The 22,032-nt window shown below is 35.8% G+C and overlaps 1 protein-coding gene across 1 annotated transcript in view; it reads left to right on the plus strand.

Moving 5' to 3' along the window:
- Positions 1–22,032, plus strand: part of LOC106668297 (glycine receptor subunit beta-type 4-like) — a 484,524-nt gene that overhangs the window by 457,564 nt on the left and 4,928 nt on the right. The window contains exon 9 of the mRNA XM_024225359.1: positions 6,336–6,496. Coding sequence (XP_024081127.1) covers positions 6,336–6,496 — 161 coding nt within the window. The remainder of the gene's footprint in view (positions 1–6,335; positions 6,497–22,032) is intronic.

Raw genomic sequence — 22,032 nt, forward strand, 5'->3', positions numbered from 1 at the left:
CATGTTTTAATTTGTACTTCGTTACAGAAATTTTGTTACGACCTCTAATTACTGCTGTTATCAGCGAAGCTGTTTAAAAAACAATAACTTCTCATTCTTGTTTAATTTTTAAAGCATTCTAAAAGCATTTTAACGGCTTTACATTGTTCATATTGAAAATGTATGCCGGTGAAATAAAATTTACGAAGTTGGTCGACGTCGTATTAAATCCGAAGGGGGTAGCTTCTAATTTGAATCGAATTAAACCATGCTCTCCCTTCTCAAGACGCCTCGACTACCCTCAATCCACGGCATTATTCATGGACCCGGAATCAACACGGCCCAAAACTTTTCCCAGGTGAAACAATAAAGGATATGCATAATACCTTCAGCCACTACTTATTTAAAAATCGGCGTCAATCCAGATGAAAAGAAGAATATCACGGAAATACGATTGGTTTTTGAATATTCCAAAAGTACGGCAAAACTAATAAGCCAGAGATAATTCACAGCTTAATTCAGTTTTTCTCAGGAAAGAATATTTTTTTCATTCAAATTGTCTTACTATTTTTTCCCCAATTAACTAAATAATTTCTAATCTAATAGCCAGGTACCTTTAAAATTCAGGAGGTGCGGGTATCCCGGCCGTAATTTTCGCCCGGGCTCGCCTATCAGGTCAATCCTGTGTCCGTTTCCTCGCGGACTTTCTGAAGTTCTAATTCCAGGCCCTTCCTAGGGCGGATGTCCTCTCCCCATGTGGCCATACGCTATACATTTCTTGACATGTGTGATGGAAAGAAAAAGGAAAGAAGGAAAGCCTATAAGTCATTGTTAGTGATGAATGCAAATTAAGCCGGAAAAAGTACCTTTTATTCATAGGCGTCAAGTTGACCTTTTCGCACCTTGAGGATTTATAGGGCCGTCAATTTCCATTCATTTGAATACCGGGCTCGTAAAACGTATCCTGGCATCGGGCCACAAATGGCCGGCTCTCGGAAGCATACGTCTTTCCGAGGTGATTTACCGTTTTACCACGTCCTCGCGAACCAGTCCCGATCGACGTCTGAAATACAACGATTTTCACACTCAGGAGAAAACGTCCGACGCAGCAGTTTGACTCGGAATCGTCCGTATGTAAATTCCACCGGTTGGAGCAGTCGGACGACGTCTTTATGGTCAGACACGTGCAAACAGGATTGGTGGCATTCACGATTTTTTTACCTTTTAAAAGACTCGCGTCAGCGAAGGACGGGGTCATGGTAAATTCCACTTTTTATAGCGCCATATCATCAAACGTGCTGATTATTTTAATTGTAAAGGTTCGAAATGTGCCCACTGAAATAACTTTATTAACTAATACTTAATCATTAGCAAATACATAAAAAATGGAGTAGTATCAACCTTATGTTAGATTGATATGCGGTATGCGGTATCCCTGAGAAACCGTCGGGTGGTGGATGGGAACAGAAAAACAAACATAAATTTTGGATAAGAAAATGTTAAAAATGTAATATGAAATTGAGTTTCCGGAAATCCGAGTGCCTGATGTCCTCTCCCCATGTGGCCCCACGCTATCCCCAGCGTCAAGAAAAGGGTTTATTAAGAACAGGGCAAGTAGCCTATTGAGGAGCTCTTGTACCTTGACCATCTTGATCAGGCATAAAGCCCCTCGCCACCACGACGACAGCTCCTACCCTAAAATGCGATGATGGTCTCTTGTAATACGTTGTACTTCGCTCCTTGCCCATCCGCCACGTAATCTTGCCTGAGCCTGGTTCAATGAGAGCTATAAGTGTTCGGCCATGACCTGATACCCCGAACCGCGGAGGCACGATGAGGAATGAAGCATTCATCATTCAATCTCATGATTTTATTAGGAGGATGTCAAGAGTATATGAGAGGCTAAATTTCCAAACACGGCTGGCACGCTATCGCCCGCCTTCCTCACAAACTCCCCAGCCAATTTTCATCTCGATCTCGATGTTTTCTCGTAATATTAATATACAATTTCACAAACAGTAGTGTATAAATGTTGGCAAATATTTTATATTTTCACGACCGAACGATAAATACATCTTGTTCTATAATTTTTAACATAGAGATTTTATTTTTGTCATTTAAGTCAACTGTAGGTTACATCGGTGCGCAGTTATATTCAGTATATTCATATACTTACCCTTATTTTCCACTTTGGCAGGTGTAACAAATGGACCGAAAGCATATCAAATTAAAGTAATAATTCTGCCCTTTTAATTTAATTTTTGTGTTAGCTCTCGAAACGCCCCAAAAGTAATTGGCTCCTTTTTCCATGTGGGCTTTCCTGACACAGTTCCCATTTGGCTTTCACTCGATTAAAAACATTCTCAGACGCATGTCGGCGAATGGAAAATGAATAAACGAAAGATATTTCCGTATGGAAATGAAGTTTTTTTTTACGCCTTTTGCTAAAATTTTTGGACCTCATTTCTTCGCTGATTTAACATTTTACCTCAATGGTAACTATCATTGATTTAGGATTTTAATTAATCCGTTATTAAATAAGCCTTTATTTCCTTTTTCAACCTAGTTAACACTTCATTCACCTTGTATTTTGAAAAAAAAAAACTTATTCGTTCTTCTATTTTTCCAACGTTGCTATGATTACCCAATTCCATCCACACTTTTTACCAACGACACATTTCGAAAACACATTTCGAAAAATTAAAATAATTCTAAATAAAAGTAAATTTTACTTATTATTTATACTCAGAATAAAACATAAAATAAAGTAACAAAATCATGTATTGAAAGAAATAACTGAATGATGATGACGGATACTAGGAATAGGAGAGGATATTGTTCCCCAAGCACTGCAGCCTTAAGGCTTATTGTACTATCTTAGTTGCTTAGTTCAGCCCAATCGCCTCGATACTCATTCAAATAAGTGCTGGTTAATTGAGTGTCTATGTTACAATTCCTTTTCTTGAGTTTTCTTTGTATCCCAGGTTAAGTTTCCAATAAGCGGTTGCTTTGCATTCGAAGATGATATGGTTCTCTGTTTCTTATTCCTCATTGCATAACCTTCAAATAGGATCATCCAAATAACTATGTTAATATAGATACGATGACAGATGATAACATTATAACAATATTTTCAAAAATGAGGAGCTTATCTCAAAGGATAAGCTAATCCCCAACCGAGGCTCGGGCAGTGCAAGCTGAGCCACCAAAGGACGAGGAAGGACTCTTTCTCAATTTGTTTGAAGACACCTGCTCTTTTTATGTAAATTGCAAGGCGTTAGTTGCGTATGTCATAGATCGCATATTTTTATTTTTATTTTTTTCAAATCTGAATACATTTGTTTTTTTTTAAGGTTTTGTTATAATTTATTTGGATCAGGTCCCGGTTTCCGTCTTTTCCGATTATTTTTTTTGAGTTTGTGGCACAAATATTTATTTTCATTTTTATTTTACACTCGAAAGGAAACGAGTTTGCTTCGAGTGAAGGGGATTCACGCTAAGATCGTAATAACATATAAAAATACCGATTTTTTCAATATATTATTATATAGTTATAATAATATTGTTCAAAATACTTTTAATAAGAATTTCTTTGATCTTTCCAAGAGCTCGCATACCTTTATTAAGTGCGTTATTCCTGGCCAAATTGAATTTACCTGTACAGCTAAGAGGTATGCCCAAGTAAGTGAACGAGTTTACATACAGCAAAGGCTGCGACTCAAAATATAAAGTTCTTAACTTCTTGCAAATGGGGGACCTTCGGAATACTAGAACTTTAGTCTTATTAACATTTACAGACAGTTTATTAGTGGAGCAGTAATCAGATAAAACGTTAAGCATCCTCTGAGATTCCCTATAGCTGTCAGCCAGAAGTACTACGCCATCAGCAAAGAGCAGGCATACAAGGTGAGCAAGTTCGTCCAATCTAACACCCACCATATTCCGGTTTTCAAAGAAACGGATGAAATCAGATATAAATAGAGAGAAAAGTAAGGGCGACAGGGATTCTCCCTGAAGCACCCCCTTCGTAACAGCGATGCTATCCTCTGATAAGTCGTCGTTCAGCTTAAGGTTAAAGCCCGCAGAGTTATAAACATTGTTAAGGATACGTATAATCTTGCCACCAATCCCCAATGAATGCATTTTCGCCCAGAGCAAATTATGATTTATGTTATCAAAAGCTTTTGAGAAATCAACAAAAACAGCAAATAGGTACTTTCCTTTTTGGATGTACTTTGTCGCTAAATTATCTATAAAAAGATTATCTATGCAAGATTTATTCTTACAGAACCCAGCCTGCTCTTCTGGTATGATGCAATTGATTTCACAGTACCTATTAAGTCTGTTACGAATTATTGTTGTAAATAGTTTACACAGTGTGTTAAATAGTGCTATTCCCCTGTAATTATCAGGGTCATTCCTGTCACCTCTCTTGTGCAATAGAGTTAAAACTATTTTATTCCAATTATTGGGGATCTGCTCCGTATCGAGAATTGTATTAAAAAAATTCAAAAGATAATGAATCCATTCCGGTGGTAATGCCTTCAAGAATTCATATCCAACACAGTCACAACCCGGAGACTTATTATTCCCACACGTACCAAGGCATTTAATCAATTCCTCTAGAGTGAAATTAAAAGTAAATCAAACTCGCTAGCGACGAAAAGAAAGCTATTTGACTCAGTTGTCGCTGCATCTGCCTACTATGCCGCTGAACTTTGGGCGGTGGCGCAGTTGAAGGGTTTGGACAAATTGCAAATCAGGTATTATAAACAGCTGTTCTATCTGCCCCGCAACACGCCTGATCATTATATAAAAATTGAGTTTGGTCTTGAATCTACTAGCACCAAAATTTTGATTAGGGTCATAAACTGGCTAAGTAAAGTGTTAGCTTCAGATAAAAAATCCCTTCTGAAGAGATCGTTTGAATCTGTTTTGTTCGCAACAAACTTCTCATCACCCCGTAAAGAATATTGTAATGGTAACTGGCTTGTTCATTTACATGCAATATTGGCTCGTTTGGGTTACGAACCTTCCCTTCTTTTTCGTGATGTAAGTGTGGTGGCGAAGCACAAAAGGGACATTATAGAGCGTTGGGAGAGTAATCTCTATTCAATTAACATCGACCGATGCATTAGCTCCCGCTTCAACCCCTTCTTCAGGCGAATTTCTTCTCTTTATTTATGCGAAAATTATTTATTTCAAAATGTTTCCATGGCCAAGCAGAGAATTATAGTGCAACTAAGGCTATCGGGTACCGCAGCAATTAGACTGTTTTATAATGGCATTACATACTCCATTGACTGCACACAATTATGCACAATCTGTAATTTCAAGGTCAACGAAACTTTGGCACACATAATATGGGAATGCCCAATATATTCGTCGTTAAGAAAAAAATATTTACAGAATTATTTAAAGAATGCACCACAACTGTACAATAGTGACGAAAAATTAATATGGTTACTAAATGGAAGCTGGGATAAAGAAAAAATAAATGATTTATTTTATTTTATATTGGTACATTGAAGTTGAGAGCGTTTGTGTTAGATGAATGATGCAGTCTGCCAAAGGTTCTTTATATGTCCATAATATGTTCTATGTTATTGTTAATTATCTATATCAAGATATAATTGTAAAATTATAATAAATAAATAATAATAATTAATTATTTTTTAAATTAAAAATTATGTATATTGTTAATTGTGTTGCACTGTAAATATGGTACTCTACTGTAGTTATCTTTGACATGGATAAAGTTTTGTAATTATGTAAAAATATGTGAGAAAACAAAATGTGCATCCCTTGTAAAGGCATATATATAATGCTAAAATACAATAAAATATTCTTCTTCTTCTTCTTCTTCTTCTAATATTGTTCAAAATATACAATGAGGTAAATACAGTAAATATATTATTCTATTTAACGAAAACACTTACAACTGAAAATGTTGTATTAACAAAAACCTAAATGTTTAAAATATGTTTTTTTAACCTTTTTTGTCCTAGTAGGGATATAAATTTGTTTTTCCAATATAATTGTTTATTGCTTTGTGATACCAATTACGTTTAAGAATAACGGGAAAAAACCTTGGTGTCGTTTTGTCAGTTAAGAGGCTCGGGGAGGTCAAAGCCAACTGTATTATCAGATTATGATCCGGTTAAACTGGACCTGAGCTCTCTTTCCAGCGAATAAATCCGTTACAGCTGCTTAATTAACAAACAAGATTAAAACTTGGAGATCTGTTTAGCAGAACGATTTAAATGGCTTTATCGACTGAGTTAGGGATTTTCTTTTTTTAACCTGACATGATTTATTAAAATAAGCCAACTAATTGGAACAATTGTCTTTCCCAGCATTCGTCTTTCTCGCCCTCCTGGAATTCACCCTGGTCAACTATCTTTGGAGGAGAATAATGGTGGACACGACGTCGCTCCTCACCGCGCAGCAAGCTGCAGCTCGCGACTTGAACGGTGACATCAAGCAAGATCAGCAGAGTCAAGTCACCTTAGCAGTGGTAAGTTCATCATCACAATTTTTATTCAAATTAACATATATTTAGATATCAATAGTTATATTACTTGATAGTTATAAACAAAAACCTTTATTCAAAACTTAATAGTTTGTAAGGACTTACATAAAAAAACAATTCGGTAAGTAAAGAGTGATCATCGATATGAGGTAGCTAACAAGAAAATTAATATATTACAACAAGTGATTAAATGAAAAACCAAAACCTGTTCCGATTACAACATGTTAACATCATAATAACATGTTGTTTTATTGTATATTACAAATATTGTTGGGTACGCTAGTGTGCATTGAGATTAAATGTATTTATTAGCGTGAATGTGTAGTGGAAGGAGTCCATGGCAGGAATTTTAAGCACCTCACCAACTCTCAATCAGATTATTTATAGGATTGGTGAATATGGGGATGGAGAAATATTGAGTACTCCACCCCCGCTGAGTGAATGATTTGTAACTAAAAAAGAATGTATTTGAGAGTATAAATCGTTCTGGTTTAGGAACTCCGTGCGTTAGATGACCTAGCTGATGATAGCCTCTCGGATCCGTGTTTTAAAGTAAGAATAGTCATCGATTTTCACGCATCACGTCAATAAAAGCCGGCGTTCGGGAAGGAAACACCTTAGGACCAATCCTTTACACCTCTGATGTACTCGCACTATCTAGCACACAAATCACAACGTACGCGTAAGACACCGCAGTCATAACATTCCAATCAAGCACTGAAGCATGGAATGAAAACCTAGACCCCATTACTGGTTGGTAAACTCGGTGGCGAATCATGTTAAACCAGCAATAAAACCATCAAGTTAAGATTCAGATGTCAGACTGACCAGCAGTGCCCATAAACAACAAAGTAATCCTTCCTTCTTTCCCAACTAAATTTGGTACCTTGGGCTTCATAATTTAACAAACCATGGAACACATAGACAATTAAGCACACAAAACGAGGTAAACGCTTACACACCAAGACATTAGACCGATTTGGACAACATTGAAGCAATTGGGCTGAGCAACAAACGCTCCAAAATCGAGCGAATTCAATTTTTTGAATCTATAGTACTCCGCCGCATCTCCAGCCCCCTTCTACAATACCAGAAAATCCTATTTGTGGAGGATCTTGTTCCAATACATGTCCACAATTTTTACTCCAAGCATCAGCCTTGATCAAATAGCTCTAGTTATTACCTAAACTTCACACTCTTATAATCGTCCACGCCACCGTAGATTTAAAACAGAGATGACCTCATGACCTCTACGTCTAGACCTAATCCAACTAAATTAAAGAGGGCTTCAATACTGGCTCACGGTCTTTTATGAATCGGTCACATTTATATATATATATATGTACAGTACTATTTGCTTAAAAATAACATATATATAGGGTCGTTTTTAGATGGCCCGGCTGAATTTCCCTTCAACCAATGACGAGTTGTACAAACACTAGGGGTATTCACGATGTTTGTTAGATGTTATAATCGATTGGTTGGATCAGGACAGTTGTTTTAGACCTTGTGATGACCCTAATCTTTCAGGCATAAATAATCGTTCCTTGCTTATATGAATATGCAAGGGGCGAATATTTTGAATAAAGTGGATAGTTTAATCCAAAAAAATTCTTTTGAATTGATACAATGTTTTTTTTCTTAAACAATTACCTAACAACTAACAAAAATCTAGAATAATTTTTTTACCCTTTAAATTAATTTTTTTTAAACACCTTTAAAATCCTTTAAAATTGTGTGTCAGAATGTATATGGTCGAATTTGAAATTTTGAAGTTGAACTCGGCCTGAGATACCCAGTATAATTTTTCAACAAAAAAAGCTAAAAATTTGAAACTAGACTAAAAAATATTAAAAACGTATTTTATTTTTTATTATTTTTTCGATGCGTTATTGGTTCTAGAGAAATTCCGCCGGACCATCTGCAAAATACACCCTGTTTTTGCCAACAATAGATGAAAATTTTCTTTTTAAATTTTAACTTATTTTGTCTAGATATTCATTGATATTATTCCAATTTCAACACAATATTGTTACCATGAATGTTATACCCAAATCTTTCAGGCATAAGTAATCGTTCCTTGCTTATATGAATATGCTAGGGGCGAATATTTTGAATAAAGTGGATAGTTTAATCCAAAAAAATTCTTTTCAATTTATACAATTTTTTTCTTAAACAATTACTTAACAACTAACAAAATATAGAATATTTTTTTTACACTTTATATTAATTTTTTTTTTAAACACCTTGCAGACGTGTAGTATAATGTCATTTTATTAGATAAATTGCTTTATGTGTTCTTGTCTGTGAAAAAATATATTTCTTAAAAACGTATCCTCTTTTGAAATAGTTATTAATTGTATCAGCACACCTGGTTATCGTATACTACTTTAAAACACAATAAAATTAATCTTTGGCCAGGTGTCAATTTCAGACGTTTCCTATATTCATTATCCGGCTTTTTTTCTAAAATTTCTATAGCTTGAGATAGTAGAAAAGGGGTGCCTTCTATTAAAGGGAATTCTTTAACCAACATATCATGCTGATAAATGACTTAGATATTGTCCTTTTTTTTCTACTTTTCGTCTAAAGTGTCAGGGCAATACATAAAAACACAAAAGGTTGACACTCTCCACAATCCTGACTCTTTCTTTAAAAAAATGATCTTTCCGGTTTTAGTTTTATATGATACTATATAACTCTGTTATGTTGGGTCCGCAAAGCGACCTAGCGACTACTGGCGGACCCATTGCCGGTTCAGAGTCAACAATGGAAATATTCACAAAAACAGTTAACAAAAAGACTATAAATGATAAAAAACAAAGCAAACCTAAACCTTTGCATATAAACAAATAAAAAAGCAGAGAAACAAACATTCAATTAAATTTGGAAAAGCCATGGTCATAATGAAAAAGTGCACTGATTTTATGTTTAAGAAAACTAATAACTACCCGAAAAGAAAAATAAACAAATAGGTATAATATATATAATAATGTGTGGTGTTTCGTGATCGTTAGTCAGTGATTATTAGGAGATCGTGAGTTGCGGTCTGGTGGGATGTAGGTTTTAAAAAAACATTTTCTTTATCGTTTACAAAACTTTCACCGGTTGAAATTCGTGTCTTAATGGAATAATTATTGTATACTATAAGAATGTGAAGAATTTGTTCGTTTTAGGGCCTGAAAAAAAGTGGTAAAAATGTTTAATTGTCAATACTACCATGCTGAATTCACGAAATAAAACGTTGCCAGATTGCCACGAGAACGAGGTTTCTACTTTGACTCCTTCCTGAGATATTAACGTTTTTCTAATTTTAGTCTAAAATCAGATTTTTTACATAGCATTGTAACTTTTGAACATTAGCGTCATTGAAATAGAAATCTGACTTTTAATTCACAATCTATATTCAATTTCTCACAAGATAATAACATTTTCGTTGAATTATTCCTGTATATCAAAGAATAACAAATGGCAAAACCCATGTCTTTTTTTTGTACATACTCAATTGTGCCTCGTACAACGACTTGTCCATAAAACGTTTTGAAGGTTTCACCAAAGTTGCCTTATTTTATAAGTAATTCAGCGATATACTCACTTTATGACGATAATTCTAAAAATACACGCCAGCCATTAGGAAGCGTAAGGGAGAAGAAAACGAGGAGACGGGCCATATAGGATCGTGCTTTCGAAAAAACAATTTTGGTCGGAAGCCGAAGATTAACAAAAAGAAAAACGAAGATATGAATCTGAAAAGAAGAAAAGAAGAGCCATCAATATTGGCCTCCCTAAAAAAGTTTTTTGTTTGTTTGTTTGTTTTATGCGTGCATTTATAATACTGGAGTCAGATTATTTATTATATTTATTCTCTACCACTTGAGCTATAGAGCTATAGAGCAGCGGCGAATTGAGCCGAAGGTCGTGGGTTCGAATCCCGCTCGTGACACAGACTTTTTAACTCAAACAACACCTTACATAAAGATTAAGTAATTAAAAAATGTTATTTGGTCAATCGGACTACGAAATCTAAAGAATTATTTTTATTATTAAATTAGAATAGACACTAGATCAATTTCAAAGGGTAATTTTAGTTTTGTTATTTTTGTTCGGATTTTGCATTATTGGCTAAGGATTTAATTTTATTATCTATTTTCAATAAATTTGTGTGGTGATTAGTGACCGTTAGTCGATGATTATTCAGAAATCGTGAGATGCGGTCTGGTGTGATGTAGGTTTCAGAAAAACATTTTCTTTATCGTGCCAACGTTTCGATCTTTATTGAGATCATCTTCAGGGCCGGGGATTTACAAACATTGTTTAAATTTAACAAATACATGTAGGATGTGAAATAAAATGAATTTGTACAATGCAAAAAAAATTTTAATATTCAATCAAAGTGTTTGTTTTCTGCGTAATTGTGTCATTTTTGTGTGTCGTGTTGAGATTGCCATATCTCGCTGGCAGTTAAGGAGAACTCTACCACCCAACTGAGTGAATGGGATTTAAATAAGTAAGAATGTTTTTAAGTATCAGTGAGAGTTTAATCTGTTTGGTTTTAGGAAATGATTGCGTGGAAATGAAATGTTGATCGATGTTGATAGCCCTGGAGCCCGACCTCGGCGGTTGTACGGATGAGACTCGGGTCAGACACCGGAATGCCGACATCTCGGTTGGGTCATTCTCGCGGCCTTCCGGTATTTTATTACAAATTGCATTAGCAAGAATTGGCAGTGGATTGCGAGAAATAAGAGGCTCAACTGCGGGTGCAGATTCGAGCCTATATAAATCAGTAACCAATCAGTAAATGAACAGATGAAATCAAGCGTACATGTTGAAAAACCAAAGCAACCGTAATCACAGACAAATAAACAAACAGACAGACGGTCAAAAAAGAAAAATACTACTCATAAATATAGAAACAACGACTAGATGGGTGTCACTATTAAATTAACAACACGCGTTTTTTTTACATTTTTTTTAAATTATCAGCTAAAGATTATTCAAAAAGACACAATTACTTTCAATGATAAAAACATATTTTTTCATTTAATTACTTAATAATGAATACATAACTATAATTTTTATTGTAATGCTATGCCCATAAATCACCTGATATCACATGTAGGGAAAAAAATGGCCACTTGATCCTTAAAGCTTTCTCATCCTCTATAGGAAATCCCCCAATTAGGCTTTTCCAGTTGCCCGTCTCTTTTTTCCAATTAAGCCTCTACTTTATACTCTCTGTCCGTGAGAAGACAACGGTTAAAGAGTTTTTATAATATTTTATATAATTTATTATTTTATATAATTTTTTATATAATTATTTTTATATATCTAATTTTATTAATACATTTACAACCATTGAAACATAAAAAAAAACACATTACTAGTTATTTCCCAGCTGTTGGAAAGTAATAATGACTGATTAATCGATTATTGGTCTTTTATTCAATGTAGGTAAAGAAAGATTTGTCGCTTTTCCCTTTGTTTCTCGGAAGTGTATTTTCTAAGTATAAAAGTGATAAATCGATCCTATGCATTCACCTTCACTCAATGTTTAGTTTTTCATACTTTATTAGCATATGACTTTAAGTTAAGACATTCGTCTCCGAACTGTCCCACTTGCGACAGTTCCTTCCATTTTGCATTGTATAAATTCACTTTTTTCCACATGCTACATGTATTTGTTAAATGTAAACAATGTTTGTAAATCCCAGGCTCTGAAGATGATCTCAATAAAGATCTAAACGTTGGCACGATAAAGAAGATGTTTTTCTGAAACATACATCACACCAGACCGCATCCCAAGATTTCTGAATAATCATTGATTTATACTTTTTTTTAAATAATAGATAATTTCACTATTTTTTGTGGTCCGCTTGACGAATTAATATAATAAAATTAATTAAGGTTTTAAGTTGAGTTAAAAAAGTCAGTGTCACGAGCGGGATTCGAACACACGACCTTTGGCTTGATACGCCGCTACTCTACCACTTGAGCTATCGTGACTTCAATCCCCTCGGGCACTAACTTTCCATCTCAACCGCACCTTTTACACGACATTTGAAAAATGGCAAAAAGGAGGGAAAATTCAAAAGGTGCGGTTGAGATGGGAAGTTAGTGCCCGAGGGGATCGAAGTCACGATAGCTCAAGTGGTAGAGTAGCGGCGTATCAAGCCGAAGGTCGTGGGTTCGAATCCCGCTGACTTTTTTACCTCAACTTAAAACCTTAATTAATTGTATAATAGATAATGTTGGAATTTTAGTGCCGACTAACAATTGAGTCGTAATCTCACTTACTCCCCAGGGATTCGATAGTACTCGAAGCGTGGTTAAACAATTCCTTTCTTTCACGCTAATAAATGACATTCATTCCAAAAATAACATGAATAAAATACACAATATAAACATTGGTCACATTCACACCTCCATAGTAGTCGATTATGTTCGTGGCGGGGGAGAGCCTACAACATTCTCGCTAAGAAATTACTTGTCCCCTCCAAACGTCACACACATAAAAGTATTCACAAAATAAGAAATAAGCAGAATTAAAGTCAGATAATTAAAAATGATGAAAAAAAATGAAATAGACAACTAAACGCTCAAGTAAACTGGCAGACAAACAAGCAAACAAATAAATAAACGGGAAAAAGAAAGTATTTAAAAAGGTACAGAATCAGACAAACTAAGTATTAAAATAGTCGACATTTCTATAGACAAACCAGCTAACAAGTATACAAATAGTTCGATGGACGAATATCTTGTTACAAATGAATAAACCAACCGAATTGTATGGATGCATTACATCGAACAAATAATCAGACGATCATGTGTATCTATAAACAAACGGACAGTTATATGAGAGAGTGAGTGAGAGAGAGTGAGAATATTTTATTCTTAGAACAGTGTCCCATAGGAATAACAATTAGGTCACAGAAACTTTTACAAATCTGGCACATGAATTAATAAAGGTTTGACGTTAATATATAGTGAAACAAATTAAAATAAATCACCTAATACAATATATAAAAATAGAAATAATAGTTCCAATAATAAGAATTTAGGGTATAGGGCGTCGGTGGTCGCAACGGTTTAGACGTTGACACGGCGCTCTTCTCTGTAAGGAAAAGGTCCCGTGTTCGAATCCAGCGGCCCTGCATTCAAACCCGACATACTTACAAATTGGCTTTTTTTTCTTTCAAAAACACTGGCACCCCGAGGGTTGATATAACCTCTGCTGTTGCGAACCCTCGTAACAAAAATACAAAAAATAATAAAAAAGACTTTCGGGAAATTGTAATAATAAAGAATACTATGCATTGTGTAAACTAGAAAGTTGAGCTAAGAAAGGAAACAAGCTTTCTTATTTAGCAAACTGTCCTAATAATTTTCTTGGACTATGTTGTCTCTGCTTGGAGGGAGATGAGGTGCTGGTACAGGAGAGGTATAAAAAATGTAAGGTAGGGTTTTGGGGATTGGCAAAGAAAGAGAATTCCAGAGATTTGCTAGGAATGACGGCTCAAATATTGAGGTTTTATGACTAAGACGATATAGGTCATTGGGTGACGAGGGGTTGTTATCAGAGTGGGTAGAGGGTTCGAAATGAAATAGCTGGAAAATACAGTGAGATCGAGTTTATGAATTGGCAAAGGGGCCTAAGTAATACTTCCTACGGTTTCCTAGTTTCTTCCAATACGTTAGAGAATAATGTTCTATAAACAGATCAGTGCCGGTTTTGTTTTGGAAATCAGATATTCAACATCGTGTGTGTAGAAAGTTTTACTTCCTATACCATGCGTGTACATTTTTTTAAAGACAGTCCATTATGGTATGGGGTGGAATCAAGGTCCATGTCCGTACCGAACTGATCATCATCATAAAATTATGATTTAAATTATGATATAAAATGTATGTTTGACTGTACGGTACAGCGAGGACGTTCTTCTTGAAACTGTGGTCCCATTCGTTCCCTGTAATTTGCCAAATTGCATTTTTTTAAAGAAATATTTTAATATTTCACTATTGTGCCAAGTACTTCCCTCACACCCATAGCAAACAATTATATTGCAAACAAAATTAAATAATTGTTGTTCAGTTTGAAAAGATAATTATATCTGTATTACATATTAAGGGAATTAAGTCCGAATTGAGCTTTTACAACCCTGTCAGCTTTTGTACTAAAAATATTTTTGAGATTAAATTATGATTATGAGATTAAATTTATTTCGTTTTTATTTTAAACAACTAACAACTTCAAATTGTACCTTTTATAAAAAAAGACATTGATAAAATGACGCTCGCTCGCTCTTCTAGAAGTAATTTTGATATACGGGCGTAGGTGAGCTTTAGTTGCAATTTGTCATAGGCCAGCTTCATTATGAAGAGTCAGAAGCGACAAAAAAAATAGTAATTTGTTTAGAGAGAGAGTGAGAGAGCTAGAGAGTGTGGGAAATGGACGAAAAACATCACCCTTTACTCTCCAAACTTTCAAGCGACAAGGTGAGTTTTGTTTGATAACTGTAAAATGTGTCCTATGGTCTCTACAGTCATACTCATAATTATTAATTTCAGCTCATTTTGTTAATGTTTGGACGTTACGGTCTTTGCGATTCTACAACATTATGATTTTTAGATCAGTAGAATTGAACAAGAAAAACCCTTTTAGGGAAAATCACAGAAATACTGTTAAATAAATCCTTAAAGTATGGTTAATATAATAAATATAATAATAATTAATATAAATAAAAACCATTGTTTCATCAAATAAATCACAAGTATGACGTCTGATGATGTGTATCAAGTACGATGTCTTGTTTTATTTCATTAATCTAAAAATTTGCCATTATCATTATTTATGTCTGACTACATAATTGTTTTTTTCCATGTCTCGTCATTTTATTAAAATTTGGTTATTCCCGCATTTTTCTGTCCGTTATTATCATCAGTCAGTGTGTTAATTATTCTGTCTGTCTATCTTTCTTTTTTTACACTTGACAGGGCTTTGTGTTTGAGAGACCATGCATCGGTAAGTTTCATTATTCTGGTGGAATTCTAATCTATGTGTTCTTCTATGGATGAGATTATTTATAGGTCTGTCTGATTACACGTTCGTACTTTTTGTATTCTACGTCTAAGTAGGACGTTGGTTTGTTCATTCATTGGTCTGTCTTGTCGTTTTTCTGTTCATTAGTTTGCGTGGTCGTTTCTCGCTGAACTTGTTATCTTTCGGTCTGGTCATTTATTCAGTTAATCTCCTGACAGTTTGAATATACTGGGTGGCCACAAATCATGGTTCAAAAATTCAAGATTTTATAGGAAATTGAACTCCAGATCCTATAAACCTGAGTCCCAGAAAGCCCTATTTTAGGGTTAAAATCCTTGAAAAAAGACAAAAAACACGTTTTCTGAGCTTATTTGTGAAATAGTAAGTAAAGCGCTACTACTACCATAAAACAACTCGCAATAACATGGTTAGGGATTAGATTAAAATTAGGGGTTAGATTAAAATCAGCCCAATTGGTTGAAAATTATAATTTTAATGATTTTTCAAAGTAAGGGGGAGATAAATTCAAAAGATGTACCCCCTACTAAAATATGTTCCGAAACAAATGATGGAATTCTACATCAAATTAGACCAACCCCAATCCAATTGATGAAACATTCCAATTTAGGCAAATTTAATATTTTCGTCCAAATCAAAAATCATTGTTTTCTAATGGGTATCCTCATTGAGGGAATTAATGTATGATAAATAAGAAGGGATTATATATANCTTTGACTTTTCAAAATAATTAACGCCTGTCTTGCTCTATGTTTGACTATATTTGTAAATTAATTAATCTTTAAGTAAGGTATTGGTTGAACCCATGACTTTTGATTTGATACGCCGCTGTTCTACCACTTGAGCTATCGTGACTTCGATCCACTCCGACACCAACTTCCCTCCTCAACCCCATCTTTCACATTTTCCCTCCTTTTTGCCATTTTTCAAATGTCGTGTAATCAGGATTCGATTCTCGGCGACACATATGCCCACAGAGAGCTTTGGCTCATTTGAGGAGCATTTTCTCATTGCATCTGTGCCCTGAATCCCATGCCAGGACATTGGTGTCACTGACTTCTCTCCGGGCTTCCATATCCATGCTGGCATGAGGGTAAGTAACGCCTGACTGTTATAACATACCATATTACCATTCTTCATAACTCTTTAATAGAAGGTAAGAAATATTTATCGGGTACAAAGAAATTCTTGATAATGAACGAGCAGATAAACTGGCCAAAAAATCATCTGCAGGCCCAGAATCTATAATTAGGATATCCATCAGAAATATGCAGAAAAAGCGCCTTGCTATCAACCCTTTTCTCAAGCCTGAAAAAACCCAACTCGTCAGTACCTTTGGTACCAGGGCACATAATTTGGTGTAATGAACAAGGGGACAAACTGACCAGAGATGGATCCCGTAGAACCCGGCCTAAAAGCTATTCTTCAGATAACAACTTTAAACTATATATGAACTTTATTATTTATATTTATTAAGGTTTTTAGTTGAGATAAAAAAGTGTTGTAATCGGATTGGATTCTCGACGGTCATTTCATTTGTCGTCGAGAATCCAATCCGCTTACACGACATTTGAAAAATGGCAAAAAGCTGGGAAAATTCAAAAGGTGGGTTTGAGATGGGAAGTTAGTGTCCGAGTGGATCGAGGTCATGATAGCTCAAGTGGTAGAGCAGCTGCGTATCAAGCCGAAGATCGTGGGTTCGAATCCAGCTCGTGCCATTTACTTTTTTATCTCAACTAAAAACCTTAATTAATTGTAATATATTAATTGGTCAAGCGGACCTCGAAATTAGTGAATTTATTATTTCTTAAAAGAGCTAAGCAGTGGTTAAGGTCAGATAGTAATATTTTTATCAAGTATGGGATGCCTGATATGGTATAACAAATTAATGTTCTTCCTTTGATGTTTATTTTAAAGTTTTATTAGATAAAATACATTTATACACTGTTAAATCATAATATTGGGTCGATGCAAAAAAGGTTTTCCTTTTCACTTCCCTTTTAATAACAATTGTGTAAACAAAACGAAACCATTATACTAAGGGATGCACATCAATTTAAAGCCTATTTATCTCGCTTTCTTTCTCTTACTATCCTTTTAGTGCAAACATTTAATTCAGTCTGTTCAGTGCCTTCAAACAAAACGAGAGCGATTTTCGGCAAATTTATTTCTATGATTTTAAACTGGGCGAAGCGCAATCACTTAGGGAATCAAATTGCAGCAGCAACAGTCAATGACCTGATACTTCTAAGAAGAAGGATTGTGTCTATTGACTGAACTAAGGAACTAGGAAGGTACAATAAACCAGAAGGATAGGGAGTACAAATCCCGCTTCCTAGTATCCTTTTCTACAATACCATACCATACCATACCAAACTGGGGCGAAGTGCGGCGCAAATCACTCGAAACATTATTTGGGGCAAGAAACCATAAATGAATCCACAGTGCAGTGTTGGTCTCAAAAATTCCGTAAGGGAGATCATAACCTCACGAAGGTAGTGGCCGTCCTTCTGCTGTAGGCAACGACCAGTTAAAGCTATAGTTGAAGTTGACACCACAAGAACTACCTGACGAAAAATGGATATTATACGACAATTGTCAGCGTTCTAGACAGTGATGGAAACCAGGGCATTTCCCAAAGCCAAGCTTACATCCGAAAAAATATGGTCACTGTCTGGTGGTCCGGACTGATTGATCCGGGTGAAACCATCACTGCTGAGTAGTACTGTAATGAAATTAATGAGATGGGCTGAAAACTGCGACATTTATGACCAGCATTAATCAATTGGAAGGGGCCTATTCTCTGGCACGATCCCATTACGAAGCTTTACCACATCCACCATACTCACCGGATCTTTCTCCTAAAGATTATCGCTTTTTTAAACATCTCAACAACTTTTTGTGCGCGAAACGGTTCAGAATCTAGATGACAAAAAAAACATGAAAATGCATTTCATGAGCTCGTCGATTCCAGAGACCCTAGTTTATACTCTTCTGGAATTAATGCATTGGTTTTGCGTTGACAGAAGTGGATAGATAGTACTGGAAGTTATTTTGATTAAATATATTTTGTTGAAGTTAAATTGTTTTACTGAACATCAAAAATTATTATTACTGCATTTTTTTTGTATCGACCCGATAGATATTTCAGTTTAAAAACAAACTTTAATCATATGAACAGACTGTAATATTTTACAAAAGTTTCTTGTTGGCCGGAGTTTACGTTAACGAACGTTATGTGAGGGAGTCTTTGGCCGTTTTTTATAAGAAAAAAGTGACGAGCTCGCGGTATATTTCATGGAAGATAATACACTATGCAAAATTTATTTGGCATAATTCACAATAAAGTAAATAAGACGGAGGGCAACCTCTTATTAAAATTGCACCACTCGCAAGGCGGCGGGGACAGGCTTTCTAATAGTGTTCAGCTCACGGGAGAAAAATAAACAGAAGAAGCCAACGAGAACGTGCACCAAGGTAAATTGCCTTTATGCCTCGGGCTAAATTTCCTTCCTCTAGAATAAATTGGACTAAGCAAAGCGTTATTCTCACGCACGGTGCACCGAGCTTTTTTTAATACATTTTACCTTTACGGAAAAGATAAAGAACAAGCGGAAGGATGAATGGAGAGGATTGAATTTATACGAACCCTCTGGCAGTATTACGTGATTAGGAATTTAATTAATATTGTGCCTGTTTGGTTCATTTCAATGTATTGATTTTATCAGGGTTCAAGGCTTTACAAATCTGAACAATTTAAAATAGAAATAAATTGGATTGATACATAAACCTATCAGACCACAAAATGTACAATTCTCTTATCTGAAGTGCAAGGTAATCAAGTGTAATACTTTCTTTCCATTTTCTGTCGAATTGTATTTTCAAACGGAATCTACTTTTTGAGTCGTGTTGAACCGAAGGTCAGTTCCACTCGCGGGTTTTTTCCGGGTAAGATTTTTTGTCTGCGAAGAGATGAACACCTCTTGTCCTAACACTGAGACGAAACCCATCTGACCAAACAACACAGCGAGGATAGATGGCAATCCGATCCATCCCACTGCGGTTGCAATTTCTTTATCACATGTTTACACAGGCCTTATCACAAGTTTTAGATTCTCAAGTTAGGAGCGACTCACGTCCTCACACGGAAAATCTGCTGCTTTGGTGAGGTTCGGTGTAGAAGTCATCCTTCAGTACACTGCCGACATGTCGACTTCTTCCGCTTGCCCCTTCCGAGGAGATGTGTTAACATTGTGCACTTAACCATTGCCGCGTGTAAAGGGATACCCAAAAGGTGGTCGAAATACATAGGCGAAGTCTCCCACGCACACCCTTGATAGAGACAACTGTATCTCCCTGGGTGTAACGGCTCTGCTAGTGTAGAAACCTCCGGATACTGTAACACCTCCTACAGGAGACCATGCCTTTGGTAAAGGCAGCTCTGACGGCCGCCACCGACAAGCACCCCCCGCCTATCCCACCAATCCTCATGCATTCGATAGTCGCCGGCAGCGTACTCATAGCTACTCGCTGGACATACGCTCTCGGCAATCCGATCCATCCTATTCTCACAAGGTCGGGAGGTAATTCGGAGGTCATGCGCAAGTACTACGGACCACGGCCACCAGGGGTCTCACCACTCAGCCACTGCGAGTCCTTACCCATGCAGCTGAGCTTGAACATAGAACGAAAATATGCTTCTTCGCAGTACAGATGGTTATGCACCCTCCCCCTTCCGTATATATATTAAAAATATATATTTAGAGAGGATCTGGTTCCCTATCCTCTTGTACAGCACCCGCGGTTCGCGGCGAGCTCTCAAGCCAGAAACTCCCTTAACGCATCTCGAGGAAATAAGTAGGCGTAGTCTCAGCATCCTCGCACGCTATACGCTTCCTTGGTCCTATCTTTCAAATGCATGCAGAAGCTGTTTTTTGCATGCGCGCCAGGAAACACGAGCCAGCTTTAGAGAGTTCGTCACATTCTTAAGTCTATAGTATTATGTTGTGTCTGGAAACCCCCCCCCCTTGTAACCAAGGGTTTGGAAGGGTCGGCTCGAGTCTCCTAGGAGCACCCGCTGAACAGACCCAGGTTTAGCGAGGATAGACAACAAAATGATCGAAAACTACTAAATTGCAAATGGTATTTCGTTTAAATAAATTCTCCTAGGATAAAATATTACGTGAAACCGCGAATTGCGCAAAAATGGTGGGTAGAAAAATATTGCATCAATTCTGCCACATTCAAAACCGAATTAACTACCGTTATAGATGACTTGTTACCATTTTTTAGACAATATCAATAATTTTCACACCACCTTCATAAAAGTTCTAATTTTATCGGATAAGTTTGTGTAATATGTTTTTACCTATTTTTATCCGATTGAACAGTAGATTGGAAACATTGACAGATTCGAAATATATGGAGATCTTGCTTGGTTCGTTGTGTTAAATGTTTGATGATGTATACAAGGCCAGCAAACACGGCGTCAAACCTCACATCAGTGTAAAAGAGGAATAATCGGGTTGTACATAATATCTTTAACCGCCATTTTTTTTCCATAATGGAATTCATAATACTTATGATACTTTACCCGACACACCGCAAAACGTGCAATTCCTTAGTTTGGCTAAAGTGAAACGTAATCTAATGTATCACTTTCTGTTTATACCTGTCGAAATTTATTTTCAAACAAAATTTCCGTTTCAAGTGTAACCGAGAAAGGTGGTACAATCTACTGTACAATATGTCAAAAGTTCCAACATTCAAATAAAAAAATTAATTCATAATCCTTTCTAAACAATTTTTAATAATAATTGGCCTGTTTAAACAGGGTAAAGTTTTTTTCGGAAAATATTGAACTCCTTTTGATTCATGGCCAATACTTTTTCATGATTGTAGCCAGGGCTCTTATCCAAAAGCTGTTAGGCTGTAGGTTTACCGTTTACAGGTGAAAATATTGAATATATAATATATATTGAATCATACTATTTATAAAATAGTAATGGAGGAAATGTTAATAACTGGAGCCTGGAGATATTAATATCGGCCCATTTTTGCCGCTTGGCCAAAGAAATATTAACCTTCGCCTTGTTATGAGCGCATTGCTATTCAATCATCCATGTAAACATTTCCTTCCTATAAACCTTCTCGTCCGTCAATTATGAAATTAATTACTACACTGATTTCCCAGTATTTTGAATTATTCCAAGATTTTGTACGAACAATCTGGAACTATCGAGAAATTCACTGTTTTTCGTGGTCCGCTTGACCAATTAATACCATTCAATTAATTAAGGTATTTTTTAAGTTGAGATAAAAAAGTCAATGGCACGAGCGGGATTCGAACCCACGACCTTCGGCTTGATACGCCGCTACTCCATTACTATTCGTTGGTCAAGCGGACCACGAAAAATAGGGAATTTAATTAATTATACTGGCCATTTTATTTGTCACCGAGAAC

The sequence above is a fragment of the Cimex lectularius genome, unplaced genomic scaffold (genome assembly GCF_000648675.2).
Source record: "Cimex lectularius strain Harlan isolate CLEC.00 unplaced genomic scaffold, Clec_2.1 scaffold11, whole genome shotgun sequence".
Lineage (NCBI taxonomy): Eukaryota > Metazoa > Arthropoda > Insecta > Hemiptera > Cimicidae > Cimex > Cimex lectularius.